At 38.8% G+C, this 20,555-nt stretch overlaps 1 protein-coding gene across 3 annotated transcripts in view; it reads left to right on the top strand.

Annotated features, from left to right (window-relative positions):
• The window catches only part of INPP5A (inositol polyphosphate-5-phosphatase A), a 427,857-nt gene that overhangs the window by 136,310 nt on the left and 270,992 nt on the right, over positions 1 to 20,555 (top strand). For all 3 annotated transcript variants that reach the window (XM_048857376.2, XM_048857378.2, XM_048857377.2), the window contains exon 3: positions 16,983 to 17,083. In XM_048857376.2, the coding sequence (XP_048713333.1) occupies positions 16,983 to 17,083 (101 nt within the window). The remainder of the gene's footprint in view (positions 1 to 16,982; positions 17,084 to 20,555) is intronic.

The raw sequence follows: 20,555 nt of genomic DNA, 5'->3' as shown, positions 1-20,555 counted from the left end.
GCTATCAAATCCCCCCTCATTCTTCTCTTCCATAGACTAAACAATCCCAGTTCCCTCAGCCTCTCCTCATAACTCATGTGTTCCAGTCCCCTAATCATTTTTGTTGCCCTTTGCTGGACTCTCTCCAATTTATCCACATCCTTCTTGTAGTGTGGGGCCCAAAACTGGACACAGTACTCCAGATGAGGCCTCACCAATGTTGAATAGAGGGGAACGATCACATCCCTCGATCTGCTGGCAGATATACTGTATATACTGTCTTGTATAACAACTTATTCTGCAGTGTCTTCTAACTGTGTTTTGCACTTGAAGTGTTGAACTAGGTGATATGAGTGGGATGATTATGATGTCACAAAGTGTATTCTGAAAGGGTGTTCTGAAACTATTGCGTATGACGCAATATTTTCATGGCAGTCAACCATTTAGTAAGACTCTGCTTCACACACAGCTCATTTAGGTGGTAAAGTCAGTATATTGTAACAGAGACTGCAGTCATTTGATGCAGTACAGCAACCCATTTAGCCTCAGTAATACCATAGGCAGCGGCTCACTGGTGGTGTTCCAGGTTTTGTTACTTACCACTGTGCAATATTTTTTACTTCTGTTTGGAATGTTTCACATGACATTCTGCTAAAGTATATTGCATAATTGTTCATTCATTAGAAAGCAGTGATGTAGACATGTAATGATGTATAGAGTTGTTGCAGGGGGTCTCAAGGATCACAAGATTAACTCTAGTTTTTAGTGTTTAAAGAGAATGCAGTTCACACAGCTGAACAGACTCAAAATAGACAAAGATACTTTTGAAATTTTTCTTGCAAGCCAGTATATGTTGTACCACACATTTCATAGAGTGGAACATGTGGTCAGGGTGGAAAAGTAAATAAAATAGAGACGTTCTGATAATGAGGCATAATTCAATGAGATCCTAACAAGGTGAACAGTTTGAAAAACACTGGTGTAGAACCTTGCTTTAGCCGTATCTCTGGCTGAGGATATGTTGTGGATTATGCTCTGAGCAGGTGGTAAGCTTGAGAGAGTGCATGGATGCAGAAACTTAAAGGAAGGGAATCTGCGGAACCAGACATAATGGAGGAGGGGAATGTATTGGGAGCTAAACCAGAGAGGGGGTGAAATTCCAGTGGGAGAATTGAAGAGTTGGGGCAAACTCCAGAGAAGGAAAGTGGGGAGCTAGAGATAGTGGAACATGAGTAGAGGGGAGAAAGGGGGAGGACATGAAAATGGAAAGAGGTGATGTAGGCACAGGGTGACCAGACGTACCAATATTAGAGGCTTTGTCTTCTATATGCAACTAGTCCCCACTCCCGCCCCCTATTCCCCCCCCCCCCCAGAAAAAAAAGTGTACCAGTTTTTCACACTTGCTATCTGGTCACCTTATGTAGGGAATTGGGAGCAGGGAGAAAGATGTGTGTGGCAAACTTAAGGGAGAGCCAAGTCAGAAGGATGGGGAGAAATAATAGATTTGACGTGTTAGAGGAGCAAGAAACTTGAACAATTTGTTTACCTTGGAAGTATGTAAATGAGGTAGAGTATTTATTGATATGCAAATTAGGCTATGTCATCACATGCACAAAATGTCCAGTTTTCCAATTTTGCAGACTTAACAGGTATGAGCAAGAGAAAAATAGGAGGAATGTGGTAAGTGCCAGAAGCACAACTGAGGAACCCTATTATATGGGCCCCACGTGTCTGGAAGAAATGCTTCGTGTTAATCAGACGTGGACTTCTCCATCTGCACTGGATCAGTATTTACAAAGTGATCCCTTGGAAATGTGTAGTAATTTTAGAAAATTTCTTGGTAATCAAGGATATGGCAGAACTTGTTAGTCAGCATAAAAGAAATAAAATCTTTAGAGGTAGAATGTTTTCTGATCCATCTAACAGGTGACCATACTGCTTAATATGTTTGAGACTAATTAGAACTTTTATTTGTATTACAAAACAAAATAAAAATGCTTGCCTAAAATCTAGAGGTCAAATTAACATTGTCGCATGTGCAATTAGTTTCTCTTCTGTGCAGCACAGCATGTACATTTAATTTTGGGGGGAAAGACAAAGAAAAGCATCTCAGAAAGTTCCTTCTTTAATAATTTGATCTAATTACAGTAGATCTAATCCTTACTTTCAACGGAAGACATAAGCGGAAGGATTTAATTACAAAAATCGACAAGCCTTAAATGTTTAAAATTGGGCTTTTTTCAGATGGACCTTTGAATTGAGCTCCAGATTCCCCAAGTGAAGACGAAAATAGCTTTCTACTTTATAAATGTAACAGAACCTAGGTGTTCTTGGATTTTCTTTAAGGTATAGCTGAATGTTTCTCTAAGGTATAGCTTCACTTAAGATTTATTTGGTTCAGTGACTTCAGTTCAAGTGGAAAAGACTTGAGGGCAGCCTGGCTGGCTGAATAGGAAAAAAATCTGCTCTTTTATCATACATGAGCCTGCAGCCAGCTCTGTTAGTGACATCATGGAAACTTGTGGTATCCTGTGTATACAGTAGTAAGAAAATGTGTTGCCCACATAGACTGTCTCTTTGGTGCTGTTATGATACAGCAACAAGCTGTGACTTGGCATGCCATTTCTAACAGACAATAATTTAAGTGGCATGTCATTATCATTTCTAAATAAAGAGACTTGAATTTTTAAAAATATGTGTTTGAGTCCAGTGAACGGGGGAGGTGTCAGAGAAACATGCTTTTCAAAACCATGTCGCCATTTCCCCTTTTAAATTTGTGACTACTCAGAGTGAGTTGCATTTAAATCACCCTGAATTTGCTGAATCATTGCTTGAAATGGTATTTATACCCCATATTCTGAATATACCCAGTTCCCTAGACTGAGGCTAGAAATCTTAGGACCAAATCACGTTTACTTTACCCACATGAGATGTCAGAGAGCTTGCTTGTTAGGGAAAGCAAATGGGATCTGATATTACAAGATTATGCAAGACTTTCATATTTTGGGTATTGAGCCCAATATAAGTATCTCCTTTTTTTCTTATTGCTGGTTCTGACTATATGTTAGTGTATGGTACATAAATAGATTACTTTTAGATTTTGAAAACGATCACAATATGTTTTAGTTTTTAACATTGCCTATTACTTGTGAAGATGGACAGTATATCAGGCAATGAATTATACATTCTCTTCCCCAGAAATAAGCCATTACAATATATTGAACGACAGAATGATTGCCAGAATTCCTTATTATATTTGCAGTCCTTCACCTTACTTAGCAAGAGTGGGAAAATAGCCTTGTCAAAGAGGTGAGACACCCTCTTGTAGAGTACTACTTTTTGGCAAAAAAACAAGTGTGGAAATACATATAAAAAAACTTCTAGGAGCCAATTGAAATTGTAATGGTTTAAATGCTTTAAGACTATCTGTGAAAAATAGGTAATATTATGTAAAATAAATTGTACGCATTTTAAAATGTTTAAGGCTGCAGTAAAACTAATTACTTTTTCTTATTAAAAAAGAATCTCAGTTTTGAGGGGCAACTGTATTGTGTATGTTACACATCGTAATACAATGAAAGTCCCATATTTGTGTATTGTATAATACATATTTTGTATATGTGTGTTGTGTAGAGTGACATAATACATGATGTCAGAGAGAGGTACAAAGGTTTTTGAGATTTCCCAAATAACTTGCTTAGGGCACTAGACAGTTATTGGGAGACTCAGGTTCAAGTCCCTGCTCTGCCACAGACCCCCTGTGTGATCTTGTGCAAAGAAGTTAGTCTCTCTGTGCCTTAATTTCCCATTGGTAAAATGGGGATAAAAGATTTTTCTATCTGGGATGTTGTGAGAGTTAATACACTAATAATAGTGAAGTTCTCAGCTACTATGGTAATAAAGGACATAAAAGTGACACTTCTGTCTTTAACATGATATGCATATCACCACAATATGCGTGTAGGTTGAAGTACACTCACCATTGTTAAAAAAAAAAAAATCACTGATGAATTTTGTCAATGACTACTTTCAGCCATGATTATGAGGATGATTGTGAGAAGCGTGGAGAGATGTGAATTAAGAGTATTTCACAATGCCAAGAGTTACTGAGGTAGAATTTAAGATTGTTTAGAACATAAGAATACAAGAAAGGCCATACTGGGTCAGACCAAAGCTCCATCTAGCTCAGTATCCTGTCTGCCCACAGTGGCCGGTGGCAGCTGCTTCAGAGGGATTGAACAGAGCAGGAAATCAAGTGATCCATCCCCTGTCGCCCATTCCCTGCTTCTGGCAAACAGAGGCTAGGGACATCATTCTGCTTGTTGTGAAATTTGGTACCATTTTGTGCAGCAGAGTACACGGGGTCCTGCATGGAAAGTAACCAACTACTAGACTACCCCCCCCCACACACACACACCTTGTAGGGGGCTGACAGCTGAGGCCCTGAAGTTGCAGAGGTCACAAAAAAATCACGGAATCTGTGACAGACTTGTTGCCTTAACTGGGAACACAAGTTCTATAAAAGGGTAAAGTAGAAAGCTTGTTTACAAAAATAAAGAAAGTGTGTGTGTGTGTGGTGGGGGGGACACCTACTTTCTGGCTGTTTTCTAGCTGGAAAAAGTTAGAAAAACAGGAAGAAGGTATGAAAAATGGGTTTCCCTCACTTTCTCACAGTTTTTCCTTCCCTAACCCTCCATTTTCCAACTGGGGGAAACAGTGGCAGGAGGTTATTTTAGTTTTTGTTTTGTTTGAGAAAAAATAGTGTGTTAAATACCAAAACTGAATGGGAAAACTAAAATTATTTGGTTTCCAAAAACTGAAACAAAACACACATCAAAATGAAGTATTTTAACAATGCTGAAATTTTCCAATCAAAATTTGTGAAAATTGGCATCCTCTTACAGAAAATTTTACAACTTTTTATGCAAAGAATTTTGATCAGCACTAATAATTTATAAAAAGATTTGTGTAATAAGAACATTATGCTCAACTATGCCTATTTCAGAAACTGGGGTCCTGATTCTGAACTCATTTACACCACCTTTACACCACGAAATTTCCCTTGACTTCAGTGAAGTGCACCAATCTGAATTCAGAATAGGCCTTTGAGATGTCTTCTGCTAAAATACTAAGCTATTAACAATACAGGTATAGGGATTATTGGGCCATCTATATCGTTAAATGGCGTTTAGCCTTAACTTCTATGAATTTTAAACCCTGAAATGTTCATTATTCATTATAATGAAGAAATTGTTCATATATTATAATGGAAAACTAATAAAAGGTAATGAAGCAGAGTCAGTGTGCTCCTAGCTGAGATTTATAGGTTAACTTGGAAGGAATTTTAGTAAATAATACTTTTTGAGCCAACTCTCTTCGATACTATACACTCATACTATACTGTTCACTCATTAAAAGATGTAACATATTTTAGGTATTAAGCTTCATATTTGCTATCATTTTAGTCCCTCAAAGATCAGATTATGAACTGGAAGAATGTTTCCCATGCCTAAGTGGGGTGAATGTCAGACAGCAAAAGCTTATACTTAGTACATTATAGAGCATACAACATTTCACTAATGTCATTGTGATCGATTCAAAAGATTGCTCTTTTACTCATTCTTCCTGCATGTGAGGGGTTACATGTCAAACATGATGCAGGTCTCTGGAACACATTTAAAAATCTTATCTTACTTGTATTTTACTAGCTTATTAATGGTTATTAGCTAGATAATTAAAGGGAGGTTATAATGAAGAAAACATATCAATTAAAAATTTTTAAATGGCATTTTTTACTCTGTGTTTATTATCAATTTAGCAATAATCAGTTGCTAAATATGTTTCTTTTCATTGTAAGATATATGTGTTTGCTTTACAAGATAAAGTAGTTGTAATTGTTTTCTAATTATGGTAATTTCATACAGCTATCTAAATGGATAAGATCAGTATCTGTTATCTAAAATTCATTTGAAACAATACATGAGACAATGTGATACAGACTAACACAGCTACCGCTCTGAAACATGAGACAACGTGTTGCTAGAGATCACAAATGAGTTCTATTATGAATGTGGGATTTTATTTACAAGCTTGCTTTATTTGGTTAAAAATTTATCTCCAAGCTATTGAAGATAAATAACAGAAATATCCAAAACACAGTTCCTGGTAGTAGTGGGGGACTTTAACTACCCAGATGTCTCTTGGAAAAGTAATATGGCAAAACACAAAATTTCCAGTTGTTTTTTGGAGTGTGTTGGGGACAACTTTTTGATTCAGAAAGTGGAGGAATTACGCAGGGGAACAGCCATTTTAGTCTTCATTCTGAGCAACAGAGAGGAATTGTTAGTGAATCTGAAGATGGAAGGCAATTTGAGTGAAATTAGCCAGGAAATGATAGATTTCATGATTCTAAGGAAATGAAGGAGTGAGAGTAGCAGAATAAGGACTATGACTTCAGAAAAGCAGACTTTACCAAACTCTGGGAACTGGTAGGTAAATCTAAAGGAAAAAGGAGTTCAGGAGAGCCGGCAATTTCTCAAGGAGACAGTATTAAAGGCACAATTACCAACTATCCCGATGTAAAGGAAAGATAGGAAGAATAGTAAGAGGCCAATATGGCTCCATTATGAACTCTAATACAGTACTGTATCCTGAAAATAAAAAAAAAGAATCATATAGAAAGTGGAAACATGGACAAATTCCTAAAGAGTACACAAGAATAGCACAAGCATGCAGAAACAAAATCAGAAAGTCTAAGGCACAAAATGAGTTATATCTAGGAAGAGACATAAAAAGCAACAAGAGGAGGTTCTTTAAATACATTAGGAGGAAAAGAAAGTTGTAGGTCTTCTACTAAGCAGAAAAGGAAAGCTAAAAACAGATGACATCAAGAAGGCTGAGGTGTTAATGCCCATTTTGCTTCAACCTTCACCAAAGAGGTCAACAGTGACCACATACTCAACATAATTAATATTAACAAGGGGAAGGAGTGCAAGCCAAAATAGGGAAAGGAAAGGTAAAAGAATGTTTAGATAAGTTAGATATATTTAAGTCAGCAAGGTTTGATGGAATTCGTCCTAGGATACTTAAGGAACTAGCTGAAGCAATCTTGGAACCATTAGCAATTATCTTTGAGAACTCCTGGAGAATAGGTGAGGTCCCAGAAGACTGAGAAAGGCAAACATAGTATCTATTTTTAAAAATGGGAACAAAGAGGACCCGGAGAATTATAGATCAGTCTGCCTAACTTTGATACCTGGAAATATATTGGAACAAATCATTAAACAATCAATTTGTAAGCATCTGAAGAATAATAGGGTTATAAGGAATAGCCAGCGTGGATTTGTCAAGAATAAATCATGCCGAACCAGCCCAATTTCCTTCTACTGGCCTAGTAGATGTGGGAAGCAGTACACATGATGCATCTTAATTTTAGTAATGCTTTTGACACAGCCATACTTGACAGTTTCGTAAACAAACTAGGAAAATGTGGTCTAGATGAAATTACTATAAGGTGGGTGCACAACTGGTTGAAAGACAATACTCAGTGGGTCGCTGTCAAACTGGGAAGGTGTTTCTAGGGCGTCCTGCAGGGGTCAGTCTGGGGTCAGGTACTATTCAGTATTTTCATTAATGACTTTGATAGAGTGAAGAGTATGCTCATAAAATTTGTGGATGACTCCAAGTCAACAATGTGATGTAGTTGCAAAAAAGGATAATATGATTCTGGGCTGTATTAACAGGAGTGTTGTATGTAAGACACTGGGGGTAATTATCCCACTGTACTTGTAGGGTTGCCAACTTTATACTTGCAAAAAACTGAACACCCTTGCTCGGCCCCCTGTCCTGCCCCTCCTCCGAGGCCCTGCCCTCTGCTCACTCCATCCCTACTCCCTCTGTTGCTTGCTCTCACCACCTTCCTCACTCACTTGCTCATTTTCACGGGGCTGGCTCGGGGGGGGGGATACGGGAGGGGGTGAGAGCTCCAGCTGGGGGTGCAGACTCTGGGGTGGGGCTGGGACAGAGGGGTTCGGAGGGTGGGAAGGGGATCAGGGCTGGGGCAGGGGGTTGGGGCATGGGAGGGGGATCAGGGGTACAGGCTATGGGTGGTGCTTACCTCAAGCAGCTCCTGGAACCAGCGAGGCCCGGCCAGGTGGATCTATGCACTGCCCTGTCCACAGGCGCTGTCCCCGCAGCTCCCATTGGCTGGGAACCACAGCTAATGGGAGCTGCGAAGCTAGTGCTTGGGGTGGGGTCAGTGCGTGGAGCCAAGGCAGGCCAGGAGCCTGACTGAGCCACCCCGCGCCGCTGACCAGACTTTTAATGGCCCAGTCAGCAGTGATGACTGGAGCTGCCAGGGTCCCTTTTTGATCGGTCCAAAACTGGACACCTGGCGACCCGATGTACTTGGCATTGGTGAGGCTTCGGCTGGAATGCTGTGACCAGTTCTGGGCCCACACTTTAGGAAAGCTATGGACAAACTGAAGAGACTCCAGAGGACAGCCACAAAAATGATGGAAGAATTAGAAACCCTAACCTGTGAGGAAATGTTGAAAAAAACTGGGCATGTTTAGTCTTGGGAAAAAAAAAAATGAAAGGGGAATGTGATAACACTCTTCAAAATATGGTTAAGGGCTGTTATAAAAGAGGACCGTAATCAATTGCTCACAATGTCCACGGAAGGTAGAAGAAGTAGTAATGGGTTTAAACTGCAGCAAGGGAGATTTAGGTTAGATATTAGGAAAAACTTTCTATCTATAAGGTAGTTAAGCTCTGAAATAGACTTCCAAGGGAGCCTGAGGAATCCTCCTCATTGGAGGTTTTTAAGAACTGGTTGGACAAACACCTGTCAGGGATTGTCTAGGTTCACGAGGTCCCTTCCAGCCCTACATCTCTTTGCTTCTATAAAAAGTTGGATCTGGGTTCAGATTCTGAATGTACCCCTTACAAAGTTCACATGTCTTTTTGCCTGGGGTTTTCTTTAGGCTCATCTCTACTTCAAAATCTCATTACGATTGAGAGAGAACTGAGTGATCTATAGCATTTATTAATATGATCTTTTTAATGCATACAGTTAACTCACTAATGCCAATTTGTGGTCTAAATAAACTGTAGTGAGGTCTATCTAAAACATCATGTATGGGAGAGAACATTTGTTATTCCCTTTTTGTGTCATCCTCCTTTGCTGTGTTAATTCTAATTTAGATTGGAACTGATTTTATTTTATATTCCTGTGGTGGCCTATTAATAACATGCAGTATTAGTGTGTGGAAGCTGTTGTGTTTTAAAACTGCTAGCACTACTTAGTTTTGTGCTTTAAGCATTGCTGAGCCCACCGGCTCCACTAATATCTGCTCTGCTCTTACTGTTGGTTTGACTGATATGGCTGTTCCTTTAATGGGTTGACTGCCATAGATAAACAATGAATGGATCTTGACCTGCTGCTCATGGCTTGAGGACAGATTAAAATACTGTCACTAATGATATCACTTGGAAGTGACATACTGTCTGTTGCTGATAAAAATCTGCTTATTGATTAACTCATTAGTATCTGACTGGCACTTTTCTGTAATGAATTATTTTAAAAGAGATGATAATGCCACCTTTCCCAGAATGACTGACTTGTTCAGCTGTAGAGCTGATTCACTGTTTTACATTTTGTACTGGAATTCAATTCATGCTATTGAGTTATATTGGTATAGTGGAAAGCAGTATACGGAAAGTTGGTTGGGACTTCAATTTCTCTCTTGTCTATGGACAAGCTATTGTATTTTAAATTCAGTTTAAATTTAGGGCATCGCCTCTGATCCTGATTTATGGCAAGGAAACTTAGTTGTCACAATCAGAAATAAAGGCTTTTGTTTTTCTGTCTTCAGTTCAAGTGGCAGTGTGTGTCTTCATAGATACGTATTTTTCCTTAGTACTCTGGTAAAGGAAGAAACAGATTTTAAGACTTACAATAAAATAAAGCTAGTCAAGGTTTATTTACATAACTGGAAGTGTAACTGCAACTGTTTATTTTCTGTCCCTTGTGAAATCAGATTTGTAGGATTTCAGCAACAGGAGTAAGTGTGAAAAAAAGAAAACCTGTATATTATGTGATCCTTCTTCATTGTGATCTGTTGAAATTAGACATTTTAACAGTAGCCTTATCCATCCCCTGGACATTTCTACTGCCCTTCACCACCTGTGTAGGACAAGAGCCTCTCTCTCTCTCTTCTAAGAGAGTGGGCTATGAAAACTGCCAAGTCTCACTGTGAATCAGCAGCATTCGAGCAGCAGGGAGCATGGAGTCCCAGGTGGAGAGCCCCCAGCTCCCTGGTGTCCAGGATGCAGAGAGGACTATTAATTTATTCACTCTGACTTTTAGTAAGATAGTATGCTCTATGAAGCCAAGTCATTCTCTTGCTGTGTGTTTATACAACACCTAACAAAATGGCCTCAACATTACTGGGACCTTTGGATGCTACTGAAATAGAAATAATAAATGTGTATTCAGAATTCTAAATATGCTATGTAGTCAGTCTGTGTGCACCAGAGCATGTAAAATAACTTTATATTATGACTATTTTTCTAAAAAACTTAAATGTAACTCTGGTTTTTTTAGATTTGTCCATCTTAAATTATTTCACAAAAGACAGACCATAAATGCAGGTTGTGTAGACAGATTTTAATGTGTACCCCAAAACACCAAGTCCAGAGTGCTCTCCATCACAAAAACCTTTTATTGTTCAATAGACAATGTTTTAGTAGCACTGGATATGTTCAGTTTGAACAAAGGCCACAAAGACAAAAAAAAATAAGCCATGTTATTAGTGAGTGTTTATCTAAAACGAGTAAATTTCCAGGTGCTGCATATTTGACTTGGTGCAGGAACTTTATTGCTTTATCTAATTCAAATATTAATGAAGCATTACATTTTCTGTGCTATTTTTAAAAATGTAGTGTATTAAACAGTATACCTAATGTACAAAATAATGAAAAACGGCAATACTAAATCTCTGAATACTTTTTATTTAAGCTAAATAACTATGGCTGTTAAGAATAGCAGAATTATTTTTGCTCTCGACTAGGGTTGCCAGGCATCCGATTTTCAGCCGGAATGCCCAGTAAAAAGGGACCCTACTCCGGACACTTTTTTATAAACTGTTTCTGTGCTGGGATTTTAATTGTCAATACTCTGCTTATCCAAATGTGTGTGTTATCACTAAATTTGAGAAAGATCAAACAGACAGTGGACTTTGTAGAATAAACCATCTACAGAGACATCAGCTTGGTAGGTACGAATCCTTAAAAGCTCAACGCCATGTCCAAGAACTTAATTTTACATCAAATTCATGGCAATGGCTAATTTAAGAGTCATATATCTTTTTTAAAACTAAATTTAGCTTAGTGCTAAATGCTAACTTAATTGCAGTTTGTAGTGTGATTGCCAGCAAAAGAGCTGCAGGGAAGAACACACATAATTGCAATGTAGGCAGAGGACATTTATAGTCAGAAGCTTAGCGTTTTTTGTTTGTCATGTGCTATGTAATTTTATTTCTAAACATAGTGTGATTTTAAAAACGTGATGAGGTGCATGCACTCTACCCTTCTGATAGTTTTGCTTAAGTAAATCATGTAAGTTTAGACATTTGTTTGCTGTAAAATTATTGTAGTTCGTTTGCAGAAATTATGTTTCTGTGATCCCTTTATGCTCTTTGCTCCCTAAAATCTGGAAGGAGCAGGGCACCTCTTCTATATAGGAAACAAGTAGGAACAGCCTCTTCCAGACTGCGAGCCTCCCATACACAAAATCAGTTTACAAGGCAAGACCAAAATCTTTCTATTAATTTCACCTCTCTTTATCTTTCAATATGATTTATCAATTATCACTTGCAATGGTGTAATTTAGGAGCAACTTTGCTGAAGTCAGTGAGATAAAACTGGTGTAAAAACAGAATCAGGCCATATAACTTCTTTTAAAACACCCATTTTTTGTGGGATTTAAAAAAGCATTTAGGTGCCTAAGTCCTATTGACTTGCAATGGAACTTTGCACATTGGAAAATGCTACCATTTATAGATTGGAGCAGTATACGTCTTTCTAACACATATTTGAAGTCCACTCAATAACTACTCATTTTTCACTTATGCATACTACTATCCTGTACAAAAGTGTTTTAACATGGGATTAAAGTATAGAAACCATTTAAAGAAAAACATGTTACATCAGTGCAATGTCCTACATACAGTTTAGTATAAGGGTGCTTGACTAGTTACAAGAAATTCTGCTCAGGATTATTGCAGATTCAACCAGATCACTTTCAAGGTGACTATGCTGATGAGAAAGAGACTGGTGATGTTTGCATTTTAGTCATAAGTTATAGTATAGTGCTTTTGAACCAAGGCCATTTTTTAACAATCTTTTTCTCTTTTCTCCATTTCATTGCTATGTGAATTAATGAAATAACTTGGAAGGAAACCATAGTTATATTAGTGAGATAGTATTCTCCTTTAAAGAATCAGGTTTCCATTCACTTAGGACAGTGGTCCCCGAACTTTTTACCTGGTGCTCCCCCTTATCCCTGTCCACACCTCCCCTCCCTGTGAAGCTGCGGCTGGGAGCAGGGCCGTGTCTCCGGAGTGGGGGGACACAGGCGAGGTAAGGGGGCAAAGGGTTGTGGTGAAGCCTCGGCTGCCAGCTGGGGCCCTGGGCATGGGGCCAGTGGCCGGAGCCTTGGGTTCCGGGTGTGGGGCCAGCAGCCGGAGCCGAGGCCAGGAGCGGAGCTGGGTGGAACTCCTGCTCCACCCCCTGTGGGTCCCAGCCACACCCCCCCCCAACATTCCTCCATGCAGCCCACAGTTTGGGGACCTCTTACTTAGTAACTGACCTAGAATAGCATATTTGCTGCTCAAAAGATCAATTCTACCTATAAGTTTTTAGGTGCAGGAACGAAGTGATAGATAATTGAAATCTGAGGCACTAATCTAAAGCAGTTGGTATTCGGTTACTGAAATTTAAGTATTACTGTCTTTGGCTCCTGGATTCCCCACCTGTGTGAAAGCATATGTGATTAACAAATGAACACCCAAAATCTGTAGTTCTGCTTTAAGTGTGGAGTTTGCACATTTTCTCCCTTGGGGTTGGCAGGCTGGGTAGGCAGGGGTGGGTATTACAGAAGGACAGAAAGTGGGCAGAGAATTTGGGGGCCATTACAGCCCCCAAAATTTAAACTTCAGGCGGCTGAACAGTCAAGTTTTGTGAGTAGAGAACATGCTTCTCTAATTCACCATTTGTTTCTGGACTTTTTGTTAGGTAGAATAATGCACAAAATAATTAATGGAGAAGGCAGTAGACTGGAGAAGAAATTGTGTTTAAGTGAATGGTGGGGCTCTGAAATTTTGTTCTTAGACATGCCAAATAAATGTTCTGGCCCAGATCTTAGAAATATAGGACTGGAAGGGACCTCGATAGGTCATCTAGTCCAGTCCCCTGAATTCCTGGCAGGACTAAGTATTATCTAGACCATCCCTGAAAGGTGTTTGTCTAACTTGTTCTTCTGTCATACCTGCATCGAAATCTATACGTGGAGGTTTGGTGGAAAGAGGGCCAGCGGTGTCCACATTGCAGTGTCCTCTCTACCCCATACCGTGCAGAGGGGCCTTCATGATCCAGAGATGCAGATTGGACAACTTGAGGGACGTAGTGGGTTGGGTGGGAGTGGGGCTGAGGAGGACACACAGTTCCCCTTCTTTCTAGCCATATAGATTCCCTGAAAAAGAAATTACAGTCTGAGGCGGTAGTCTCTCTTCCATCATGCCAGAGGCCAGAGCTGATGTAAAAGTTTATAGCCACTGCATGGATGGCCCTCTGGCCTCGGACAGATCTCTGTGAACTGGGAAGCTATCAAATTTAGCAGCAAGTCCCATAGTCTTTTCCACAGGATCCAGATCCTACCTTCTCTGATGTAACAATAGAGGGAGGAGCTCTGTGAGGGTATCTTTGCAGAGATTTCCCTTTTATTCCCTTCTCCCAAGTTATGCCCCTGGGCAGGGTGGTCTAGACCGTATTAGAACCCTGTAGTTTTGTATATTTTAACTTTACTAAAGTATTTTTACTCAAAACAGGTTAAAATATTAAATTAAAAATATTGGTTTAACTTTTGGGAGTTAGACAGTTATAAAATAATTGATTTCATTGCCTGCTTTTGCAGGAACTGCAGTATCATCTTACAAATGTGATAGAAATGTTTTTTGTTCAGTGTCATTGTTGGTACTGTGTACTGTGCTAAACACAATGTTACTTGCACGGTATAGCTGACAAAAATGACTCAATTAATAGTTTCAGAGTAACAGCCGTGTTAGTCTGTATTCGCAAAAAGAAAAGGAGTACTTGTGGCACCTTAGAGACTAACCAATTTATTTGAGCATGAGCTTTCGTGAGCTTCAGCTCACTTCATCAGATGCATACCGTGGAAACTGCAGCAGACTTTATATATACACAGAGAATATGAAACAATAGTGTGGCCTTAACCGTTCAGTTCACAAATCCTAATTGTTTTGCACTCTGCTGGACAAGGAGGTCAGACCTCTGGTTACCAATTTAGAGTAATGCAATTTTGTCAAGATTACAGATCACCATTAAGTTGCTAAACCACTGGTTATTTCTGATAGCTAATCTATATTCACCAGGAAATTCCAATAATATATAGTGAAAGAATGGCTGCTGAAAATAAAAAGGATGTGTTTTAAAGTCTCAGTGCTTCTAGATAACTTGTGAATGCTACTGAGTTCCTTTATTCCAGATTAGTGTATGTGGTACTTAGGGATGGAGAATTAGAACATAAGAACGGCCATACTGTATCAGACCAAAGGTCCATCTAGCCCAGTATCCTGTTTTCCAACAGTGGCCAATGCCAGGTGCCCCAGAGGGAATGAACAGAATAGGTAATCATCAAGTGATCCATCCCCTGTTGCCCATTCTCAGCTTCTGGCAGAGGCTAGGGACGCTATCCCTGTCCATGCTGGCTAATAGCCATTGGTGGACCTCGCCTCCTTAAATTTATCTAGTTCTTTTTTGAACCCTGTTATAGCTATTAACATAACCTGAGCCTAGACTAGTTAGAGATTTCCCCCCAGTAGTTCTGCCAGCAGTCAATTGACAGTGGCATGCCCCCTCACGGGAATTCCATGAGGCATTGTATCTCAGGTACAGGAAGAATGTGGCCAATGTACCTACCTTCCAACAGAGTATAGTATCCCACATCTTGGAGCGCTTGGGTAGGAGGCGCAGAAAAGAATGAGCGGAACCATAGTAAGGTTATTTGCTGTGCCCCTGCCAACTCCTGCAGTTGTCAAAAACACCTTATGATGAAAGTGGTGTAAGACTGAGCCAGATTAGGAGGCATATATGTCCTCTGACTATTTCCCCGAGGGAGATAGTCAACTGTTGTGATTAGCCATGTCATGGTCAGGTCTGAAGCCTGAAGGAGCTTTTGTGTGTCACACATTGCTGAAGTTGGTCTGCCACCATCTTCACAAAAGTCTTTTATAGGATAGTAAGTTCTGAATCTGGATGAATTCACCATTATTAGTCTTTCTCAGCAAAAATACTTTGTGTTTAGCATGTTTTCCAAAGCCTTTTGTCTTTCAGTATTGGCTAATAACCAATTGCATTTCTAGCATTGGATTTTTTTTTTAAAGCTAATAGAGTATAAAAAACCTCAGACCAACAATAAAGCACATATTTTGTTAATTTTCTTTTTGCAGTTCAGTACTGTGAGCACTTGTTCACTCTTGAATTTTTTTATTTAAACTCCTTTGCTCCTATATTTTTCTTCAGCTTGGTTGAAAAATAGAAACGCCTATGGATATAGAGATAAAATCTTCCCATTTCTCCCAGTTTTGCCAAATCCATGCATTCAAAAATCAAAACTCAAGCCCCAAATTGCAATGAGATCAGCTTAATCATGATGTTTTTAAAATAAATTATTGGACTTTAAAAAAATATTATGTGTCTTCTGGTTTTTGAGCCTTCTGAGAGAAAAGTGTGATTGTTTCAGGTTCAAAGTCCAATCTTAAATGTGTCTGCAAAAATGCAGATTTCCATGTCTGCTCTGTACACATTGCTTAATTTTTAAATGAATGCTGACAATGTGCAAAGCTAACTGGTGCTCACTGAGGGTAGATTAGTATGTGCTGTGTGGGCAATTATATTGGTCAGTTAGAAGCTACTCATGTTCTATAGTGATTGGGGCCATATAAGCACCTAACTAGACAGACATATATTGAAAATACCTGCTGTGCTGCAGCTAGGTGGATGAGATGATGCATATGCTTGTATGTCTGGGGACAAGGGCTACAAAATTGTATTTTCTGGAAAGTAAATATTAACTTAAGTCTTTTTGAAATTTAAAGTCAGTACAGTAGAACCTCAGAGTTATGAACACCTCAGGAATGGAGGCTGTTCGTAACTCTGAAATGTTTGTAACTCTGAACAAAACGTAATGGTGGTTCTTTTAAAAGTTTACAGCTGAACAGTCATTTAACACAGCTTTGAAACTTTACAATGCGGAAGAAGAATGATGCTTTTAACCATCTTAATTTAAATGAAATAGGCACAGAAACAGATTCCTTACCTTGCAAAATCTTTTTTTAACTTTCCCTTTTTTTAAGCAGTTTACATTTAACCCAGTACTGTACAGTATTCACTTTTTTTTTGTCTTTGCTCTCTCATTGCATATTTCCTGTTCCAATGAGGTGTGCGGTTGATTGGTCAGTTCGTAACTCTGAGGTTCTACTGTATCTTGTATTCTGAAGCTAGTAAAGTTATACATTTACAAAGATCATTTCCAATATTTTGATAATTCTGCAAGTTGTTTGGCTTTGTATCTAACAGGCATTAGCTGAAAGAAATCCTATTAATTAAACATTACATATTTAGTCTTACTTCATATATGCCATATTTTAATAGTTGTGGATATAGCTTTGCTAATATTTGTAACTTATGTTCATTTATTTCAGATTGTACATACACACAAGCCACACTTTATGGCTTTACACTGTCAAGAGTTTGGTGGAAAAAACTATGAAGCTTCCATGTCTCATGTGGACAAGTTCGTTAAGTAAGTAACTGGAAAGGTGCATTTCTATCCTAGTATATGATTTCTGCTTGGAAGTGTAACAAATATTAATGGATAACATCTTATCCTGTAAGATACTGAGTATCCTTAACTCCCATTGACTTAATTTCATAGAATTGGGCAATAGTCTTGTGAAGGTATGCTAATTTGTTGTAATACCGCTACGAGTCTGTAGGGAAGTCTGGCACAAATTTAAGGCTTCATTTTCAGTTCAGGTTTCAGAGTAGCAGCCGTGTTAGTCTATATCCTCAAAAAGAAAAGGAGTACTTGTGGCACCTTAGAGACTAACAAATTTATTTGAGCATGAGCTTTCGAGAGCTACAGCTCACTTCATCGGATGCATTCAGTGGAAAATACAGTGGGGAGATTTATATACACCGAGAACATGAAACAATGTGTGTTACCATACACACTGTTAATTCAATTAATTTAATTTGCAAACTGGATACAATTAATTTAAGCTTGAATAAAGACTGGGAGTGGATGGGTTATTACACAAAGAAAACTATTTCCCCATGTTTATTCCCCCCCCCCCTCTCGTTCCTCAGACGTTCTTATCAACTGCTGGAAATGGCCCACTTGATTATCACTACAAAAGGTCCACACACACCCCCACCCCCGCACTCTCCTGCTGGTAATAGCTCACCTTAAGTGATCACTCTCCTTACAGTGTGTATGGTAACTGAGACCCATTGTTTCATGTTCTCTGTGTATATAAATCTCCCCATTGTATTTTCCACTGAATGCATCCGATGAAGTGAGCTGTAGCTCACAAAAGCTTATGCTCAAATAAATTTGTTAGTCTCTAAGGTGCCACAAGTCCTCCTTTTTTTTTTTTTTCCAGTTCAGAGTCTTTGCACTCATTACTGAATATTTAGATGTGGCATATGTTTTTTTCAGAAGCACAATACTACTGTTTTTTGAGGTATGTGCTGATGACCTCTGTGTATCTGATATTAAAATCTAGACCTTGGATTATTTGTTTTCATGCAGCAATTTCCAGTTTGCTAATATACTTTCGCTTCTCAGTTAACAAAAATGATATTTAATTCTGTTGAAGGTAATTGGCCTTTACCATGAGGCATGGTCTGCACTTAAAAGTTAGGTCGACATAGCTAAATGGATCAAGGTGTGAAAAATCCACACTCCTGATCAATGTAGCTCTGCTGACCTGACTCCCATCAGATAGGCAGCTATGTCAATGGAAAAATGTTTGTCGATGTGACTGCCACTATTTGGGTAGATGATGTAGCTACACTGATGGGAAAACTTCTTCTATCGGTGTAGGCTGCGTCGACGCTATGGGGTTATGCCAACATAGCTACGACAATGTAGTATGTAGTATAAACATACACTTAGGTAAATAGATACTGTTACCTCAGTATTAACAGAATTACCTACATGTACTATAAGGGGAATACTTAAGGACTATTTCAGATGGTAAGATAGGTGTAACAGAGTGGTCTGCCCTTTTAAGGACCAGAGGCTTGGGGCCAGCCAGCTCTGTTCATTAATCAGATGCAGCTGAGGGGGAAACAGGTGTTCCCTATGAAAAGCAGGGCTGTCATCAAGATGGGGGAAGCAAGAGCAGCAGGGAAGTCCCTGGAAGAGGCTGCCAGAGTCTGCTGGGGCACAGGAGGCCGTGGGAACCTGCCGGGGCCTCAAGAGAGAAAGCCCTGGAGGCAGTGCTTGGCTGAAAGAGCAAGGAAGAATGTTTCCAGTACCCAGGAAATAGGGACAAAGAACTTGCAGAAGGGGTGTCCAGGAAAGAGTGTCCATTGTTTTATTATGGATGTAGTGAGACCATTGTTGAAGGTGATCATGGAAAAGGAGCCTTGGTAGTGGCAGAAGATCCTCTATGACTTCAAGTCTGATGGACATTTTCGGGTTTGGACTCTGAGGATGTTTTCTTTGGACTTGGAAGCCTTGTGTGTGTTTTAATACATGAACATGGAAAAAGGTGTTATTGAAATAGGGAGTTTGAAGTCCTTATCAAGAACGCGAGGACGAATTTTGCAATGCTGAGTCTTGCCACCAGGGAGTACTACAAGACAGGATGTCATGTGACAGTAAGGTTATTCAGTTATCTTCAGCCATTGGCAAGCTCTAATAATTAAACAATTCTATCTTTTGAGAAACTGTTTTCAAAATGCTAACTGCTAATGTATTTTCTTATGCTGCTACTTCGTAGTTGAAATCCAAACTCCTTGTGATAAAAGGTTGAGTCACAGCTGGTAGCATGGAAACCTGATATGAAGGAAATAGACGGTGAGATAGAAGAAGTGTAAAAGGAAGAAAAATTTAAGCACAAATAATTTATTTTAAAAAAACCCAATATAAGTACTGCAGGTTGAAAAGTTAAGATATTCAATTTGCTGAGCAATTGAGATGTCATTTTGTTCTTTCATATTGTCTTCAACAATCTAATATGCAAGGAAGAAATATTAATCATAACAAGTATTAGCTCCAAAATACATACCTAGACTGAGGTAGAATCTCAAGCCAATAAACCACGCTAACTCTTAACCTTCAGCAGTTGCTATTGTTACATTTCCTTTAGAATTTTCCCTATTAATTAGATAATATACTATGAGAAGACAGTATGAATTTTAAAATTTGGGATTTTAAAATACAGGCCTGGAAATCAAGTAACTGAGTCTACTCTCCCAACTGAAAAATAAATATAAAGGATTTTTGGTCAGGGCTTTTTCTGGGCTAAATGATTGTAGGAATGTAACAGTATTGATGCCAGTGTCACCTGAGGGGATTAAAGACAACATACACTAGTACTAAGGTTAACTTTTGTTATTTTTATCCTCTCTGACATTTAATTTTGTATGTAATGATATAGTGCACCAGAAGATGAGATGAATTGACAAAAGAATTTCAGAAGCCTGACACTTCGGATGCACTGAGTCAAGGAGGAGTACTACAGTACTACTGTCCTTTGGCTAAGCTTTTAATTCTCTAAATGTATAGAATTCAGATACTTGAGATCTTGCATATTTGAGTAATTTAACTGAGTAGCTTTGTCTGCAATTTTGATTTTTCTGTTTTGATAGTTAACGCAGTTTTGAATGGTGAATTTTCAATGTGATGAAACTGTTATTTTTATTAAAGGGAAGAGGTGCAACATCTAATTTAATGTTGAAACATTTTTCATTTAAATAAAGACAATAAATGCCACTGTTCATGAAATGTAGCCATAGTGAGTTCTTTTCAGAAAGTAAATTATGTCCTGAAACCTCCTTCTTCTCAAATATTTGATTTGCTATTAAACCTTAATTGACATTACTGATGTAAATATTCAAGTTATATCAACATCAGATTTTCAGTTACTCCTCCAACGCCTTCAGTACTTTGAAATAATGTGAGGGTCCTATTCCATGGAAAGTAGTCAAACAGTGCCCTCTGCTGATTTTATTCATCAGTAGTTGACTTAGTGGACCTTTTT

The sequence above is a fragment of the Caretta caretta genome, chromosome 7 (genome assembly GCF_965140235.1).
Source record: "Caretta caretta isolate rCarCar2 chromosome 7, rCarCar1.hap1, whole genome shotgun sequence".
Classification (NCBI taxonomy): domain Eukaryota; kingdom Metazoa; phylum Chordata; order Testudines; family Cheloniidae; genus Caretta; species Caretta caretta.
Note: the sequence above shows the minus strand (reverse complement) of the source record. Positions and strands in the feature narration are given on the sequence as shown.